Source organism: Impatiens glandulifera, chromosome 1, assembly GCF_907164915.1.
Source record: "Impatiens glandulifera chromosome 1, dImpGla2.1, whole genome shotgun sequence".
Taxonomy (NCBI): Eukaryota; Viridiplantae; Streptophyta; class Magnoliopsida; order Ericales; family Balsaminaceae; genus Impatiens; species Impatiens glandulifera.
In genome coordinates this window covers 134,790,534-134,796,533 of record NC_061862.1, presented here as the reverse complement: position 1 = coordinate 134,796,533, position 6,000 = coordinate 134,790,534, and the positions used below count along the sequence as shown (strand labels likewise).

At 33.4% G+C, this 6,000-nt stretch overlaps 1 protein-coding gene across 3 annotated transcripts; it reads right to left on the bottom strand.

Moving 5' to 3' along the window:
* Nucleotides 1-215: 215 nt before the first annotated feature.
* On the bottom strand, nt 216-5,637 carry LOC124919843 (uncharacterized Rho GTPase-activating protein At5g61530). Of its 3 annotated transcripts, XM_047460194.1 has the most exons (11): nt 5,590-5,637; nt 5,191-5,298; nt 4,843-5,105; nt 3,925-3,987; nt 3,826-3,844; nt 2,916-3,014; nt 2,764-2,841; nt 2,262-2,669; nt 1,211-1,264; nt 478-658; nt 216-444 (listed from the first exon to the last, which is right to left on the bottom strand). In XM_047460194.1, the coding sequence occupies exons 2-10, from the start codon at nt 5,249-5,251 to the stop codon at nt 513-515; spliced, it is 1,191 nt and encodes a 396-aa protein (XP_047316150.1). In that variant the 5' UTR covers nt 5,252-5,298; nt 5,590-5,637; the 3' UTR covers nt 216-444; nt 478-512. The 3 variants fall into 3 exon arrangements, with proteins under 3 accessions (XP_047316150.1, XP_047316149.1, XP_047316151.1); XM_047460193.1 differs by having other exon boundaries at nt 216-658; XM_047460195.1 differs by lacking the exon at nt 1,211-1,264 and having other exon boundaries at nt 216-658; nt 5,590-5,636.
* Between the last annotated feature and the right edge of the window lie 363 nt (nt 5,638-6,000).

Here is a 6,000-nt window from a genome sequence, read left to right as displayed (position 1 = left end):
TGTCTCTTATTTTAAGTTAATACAAATTATAATAGAAATCGAACCCGAAACTTTTACCCTCTTTAGAGACAAGACTATTAATATTTGTATTGAGTTTTATTCTATCAAATTGTTTTTCAAATCCTATTATTATTGCAACTTTGCTTGACGAATTGCATTGTGGATTGTCTAACAAATTGTTAACAGGATGTGTAATGAAAAGTCTTCAAAGATTCTAAAAAAGAACTAGTTTCATCCATCAATTATTATGTTCAGGAAAACCACCAAATATTTGTATATTTCATGCACAACTAAACCTTGATATAACAAAAAGGTTGGGGACAAATATTTCATGCACATCTCTATAAAAAAAATATTTCTTAAAGCTCAAACCAGTCATGAATTCTTCACTGTATATTATTCTCATGTTGAAATCCTTTTAAACAAACCAAAAGAATATGAACATATGGCAGTCACAGTAGTAGACCAGCCTGGTATTATGGAAGAAACCGATGACCATAAAGAAGAACAATTTATCTCCAGACGGTTTCATTAGCATCTGTGAAAATGGCATTATGATGTTCGATTAAACATTGAACAACTTCAATTGCACCAAAGTCAATTGGCATCCCATCATCCAAAGGAATAGGGGAGGATGCATCTTCATCTTCATCTTCTTCTGCAAACAGTAGATACACTTTAATATATTATCAAAATTAATGAAAATTCTAGCCAAATGAACTAAATTGACGACATCTTAATTGAATCGACATGCAACCAAATTTTTTTGGATGAATCCTAGTTTCCAAATTAGCTCCAATCACAATGGTGACAGTAAATACTCCACAAAATAAGTAGCATTTCACCAAAAATCTGAGATTTTTTTTTATCACAACTGTCCACTTTTCAGTTCAGGCTTAAATTGGGGCTTTAGCATACAATAGTTGCATTTTGAGTGTAGGGATGGATGGGATGCAAACCTAATACAGAGCTAACATGATTCACTTAAAAATACACATAAAACTAGTTTATTCACAAATAAAAGGTAATAATGATAGTGAGTTTTAGTAACAAAATATAGGGAAAAGCAGACAACGACAACCTGAAGTAACTTAATTAGCACAATTCTTGTGCTAAAATAAAAGGTAAGAATCTAGAGCAATTCCTCAATAAGGGTCTCTTGTATAAAGAAAAGGATATTATAGCCTGGGAAATCATGACAAAAATCTACCTGGTAAAATGACACAGGCATATGGAACAGATTGCCATACTTTAGGGTGAAAATCTGTCCAAAGTAGATTTCACAAAAAAAAAGTAATGGCAAAATGTTACAGCATTGAACATGTGAAAAACGTACACGATTCAGGAAATTCTACTATATTAGTACAAGTCAATGATAAAGAACTAGAAAAACATCAGCCTAACATTAGTATTTTACCCCTTGGAGATTTTACCAGTTCTAAAATTTCCACTTGAACTCATGTTGTCTTGCTTTTGCCCCTCAAACCAACTTATCTCTATGGTTTATTTCCTCTACTAAGGGCAACCATTAAAAGCAGTGAATTGACACATGAGCTAAATCACTTGAGTTTTAGAAAAAAATCAAATCTGAAAGTTTGAAGGGAAAACACAAATTTTCTCATTTTTGTATACAATTTTTCTCTTTTTTTGTTGTTGTTGGCCATTATGCCCGCACCTCAGCTAATTACAAGGGGAAGCTAGCACAACAACACACTTCCATGATACGCCCACTTCAATCCAAGTGTTTTCAATCAGAATTGGACCTTAGAGGGTGGTAAACCACTTAGTTGAAGCCCTCTTGTCATTTTCCTATACACTAGTGGCCCCATTTCGTCACTCTTAATTTCCATTAAAGAAAAAAAACTATTTATTTAAGTAAGTTAGTTTCCAAGGGTTTTTGTATCTATATCCATATATAGAAAAAAAATAAGAAGTGTTTCCATATGGGGCCACTACTGAATCAACAACCTTTTTCCGACCAGGTTCTTTTTCCTGGAGGAGGCTTACATATTGTCCCACCATCCCGACCCCCAACTTCAATCAAAGTGTTTTAAGTGAGAATCGAACTTTAGACCTCAATCTCTAAAGTTCAACATGTAATCACTTGAGATACCTGGATGGGCAGGAATCAACAACTAGCTCATATAGGACCAAATGATAAATAAACTAACATACCGTAACCAAGAAACAAAACATATGAAGTAAAATTGTGAAGCATATACATGTTGGAATGGGTGAGGAGAAAAAGTTAAATTACTTACCTCCCAATATGTCCCAAGAATTATATTTTGGTGAAGGGGGGTCTGAGTTCTTGTTAGTTGTTTTAACTTGGTGATTCCATAGTTGTCTACAGTATTCTGATTCATGTCCCTTCTGCCACATAATGATGGGAGCCATCTCCATGGAAAGACTTCGAGCATCCATCTTGTTGACAAGTGACTTTTGACTAACGCGAAGAAGCAGAGCCGTCACAAGTTCTAGTGTCATGTAATTAACTGTTGGAAGCTTCTTCAATATATCTCGCATTTGATGTATGCTGGAACGAGCACCCTTGATTTCATTGTAAAGCTCAAATGTAGTTAATGGCTCAGGAAGACTGGCAAGATAACACTTTATCAGAGCTGCCCCATCAGTGTCACTTACACCTTCAGAGAAAGATGCATTCGGATCTAGACAAAAAAAAATGTATATGCTTATATGGTTAAGTGAAAAAAAATTTGTAATACTGAATGCATTATCAATGAAGTAAAAATGTTTAGAGACCTTGATTATAAATTGAAACCAGTTGCTGAATAACCTTCTTGTCTCCTTCAGATCTAAACAATTCAGGTGAATTTAGTCCTACCAAAAGAAAAGGTATGTTAATAAAATCTGCATAGAACATCTACTACAATATTAGAAATTAAAGCCTATACCAGATAATATGAGAAAGTCTGCACATCTGACCAAAATATGGGGAATGGGCCTGCTGGATTGTTGCCGCTGGACAGTGATTTCAATAGGAACTCCAAACACTGAGAGAAATAATAATACTGTTTAGTAGCTGCAGAGCTTATACTAGTATAATAAGGGCTAGTTCAACAAATGAGACTACAATTAGGAAGGAATTTAATCCCTATATATAAGAACCTATGTTGATTTATAAATTCCCTAAGGAGGTGACTGTTTAATTTGAAATGATAAAAATTCAAATTCCATTTTTTTTTTAGAATTGGAGATGGTGTTTGAAAGAATCACTAGAATTGTATTTCTAGCTGTAAAGAATTGCAATTCTAGATAGGATGGTAACCAAAAAGCCCTACAATAAAGAATGAACCACTAACCTTAACACAAGGGATTATTTTCCAATTTATACACATCCATTTGAATAACTTAGGCCTTGTTTTATCTGGAATATTTGGATTAAATCCAAATAAACCAATATCCTATCAACAATCACTTCTTCCATCAAATAATCTAATAAAATGCCAAAGTACCCTTGCTTTGTTTTTTTATAACATTTTAAAATATTAGATACTAAAGATATTTTGATTATTTGACCAAATAAACCACATTTTCATCAAACTATTTTGTTTTCCAAAAGAAAGCAGTTTATTTCGGATAATCAAAGAGTATGGCTCTGCCTCCTAGTCATATTTTAATATGTACTCAAATGCTAATGTATCAATAGAACAAAATACTTTTCCTTATGGAATATTAAATAATTGATGCCATAACAACATTGAATTATTTTCCTTATTGAAGAAGATGCTTTTATAATTTTGGTAATACAAGTCCTAAAGTAATCTAGGTACTTTCATTGTTTGAGTAAAAAAAAAAACTTACCATCAGTGCTTGCAACTCCCTGAAAGTTAAGAAGAAAAAAGAAGTGTGAGAAACTAATTGTCAACTTTATTCTGAGGTAATGAAATTTGCAAGTCGCACCTTTTGCCATCTCTCAATGTCGGTCAAAATAGTCTTGCTTTTTTGTGCAGTCTTCTTGGCTACCTGAAGAATTACCAAACATGTTCTCAATTCTCTGTAAAACCAATATTCCTTAAGGTAAACATAGCATTCATGCTACTGCAGAGAAGTATATTCATAGGTGAGAAAATTAAACTTAGCTTACACACCAGAAACTGGAATTCTTACCAGATTTTACTTCACTACAGCTCTAGTAACTGCTGGTAAGCACACGAATGATAACAATAATAAACAATACTTTACTACAGAACCTTGTATATTGTTCAAAAACCTAACGAAGCTGCAATTTCTTTTTCTTTTGAGAGCAGGGTTTTTTCCCTTTAAGGAGGATAGCACAACATCTCAACAACATAACCCCCAATTCAATCAAGGTACTTTTAGTGAAAATCGAACCTGAGAACTCAGCTTATTAATTCAAGAATATTACCACTTGGGCTATTTTGAGTGGGGTCTAATCAAGCAATGGAAAAGATACAAAGACTTTCCACAAGTTGTATAGTTTTCCCACACAAGCATAGTATTAGATAAGATCTCAAGATGAGCATTTATTACTTGATATTTTGTCATGACTTGTATAAACTTAATTTGGATGGTTCACCACGGTTTTTGTGTACCGTGGACTATGAAAAGGTTCTTCCCTTCAAAAAGAGAAGAAAGAAAGGCCCATATCCAAATTTGTCGTGTAATAACCACTTCTGCCTCGGAATATCATAGTAAAGACTAGATAAAACAAACATCCACAATCTCGTCATCGGTTCTTAATTTTTACAGGAAATATCAAATTAACGAATACCACCCAACTAATTTACTTTGCATTCAAACTCAACAGCATGTTTAGTAAATGAAGCAGAAGAAACAAACAAATTATTGCCAACTAACCTCTTCAACTTTTGTTGTTCCTACCACAACCTTTTCCTTTGTTTCTGAATAACCCTTCCTTATGAAGAATCCTGTTGTAGCAGCTGCAGAAATAAGCCGCTCTTGCACAGCTTGTCTTGTCGAAGGCCGATGTAGGAGTGACCAACGACTTTTGACAATTGACCCTACTTTTCCAGCAACATCAGAAACATTCCCTTTTGCATCTTTTGCAACCTCCCCAACAAATGTACCAGCAGTTTGCCCCGCTTCTTTTATCTTCACCCCTGCACTCAAAAATGCATTTTTTTTAAAACAAAGATGCAGTAGAACATGAATCAATACTACAAAAAATTAAATGAAAAAAACTACCTGAAGTATTCAAAAATTCAGAAGCTTTTTCTTGCCACTGGGGTGAAGCAACTGAAGGCATTGGATTAAAGACTAGGATCAATCTGTTCTTTACAGAGTCTATCAACCCTATATCAATAAAAGCACAATGAATAATCAAAATTTCAATTAGTACAGTTAAACAACTAATCCCTATTTTCCCTTGATCAACCTGTAAAGTACAAATCACTTTCGTTTATAGTGCAGGATGATCAGAAATAAACTATGCCCACCAGTTGATTCGTTTCTATATGTGATTAGGCAATCAAACAACTTATCTTTCCACTTTGATCATATAAAAGCATCAATAGATCGTACAGAATCAGTAGAAATGGTAAAGAAAAACCCTAATTCGCTAGAAAAAACAATCGGAAACTTTACCTTCAGGATTCGCCACTGACAGAACGAATTTCAAAGAGAGAGAGAGAGATGGAAAGAAGACCTAATACGATAAAATTGCAAGTCAAATGTATATTAAGGCCTTGTTTGATTTGTATTATTTTAGATATAATCTGAATCCTGGTAATTCATTATTTTAATCATACAAAATATATTTTCTATTATATTTTTATTCAAATAATATAAATAATTAAATATTTAATGACTTATATGAAGTATGGTTTATTTGAAAATAATCTTGAATAAGTCTAAACCAAACCAGGCCTTGGTCAACAAAATAGATGTGGGATATTTAGTAGAGTGGGCCCACAATAATGGACTTTTCAAACGGATATAACGGTTCATGCTTATACACTAATATTACGATCAATCCCACTCATGCATTATTTTATT

Excerpts from the sequence above, each read along its gene's own strand:
- LOC124919843 (XM_047460193.1), bottom strand. The coding sequence starts at position 5,251 with ATGCCTTCAGTTGCTTCACCCCAGTGGCAAGAAAAAGCTTCTGAATTT. Across the intron at positions 5,106-5,190 it reads TGAATTTTTGAATACTTCAG|GGGTGAAGATAAAAGAAGCG; the intron begins GTAGTTTTTTTC and ends TTTTGAGTGCAG. Across the intron at positions 659-1,210 it reads TGCCTGTGTCATTTTACCAG|AAGAAGATGAAGATGAAGAT; the intron begins GTAGATTTTTGT and ends TACTGTTTGCAG.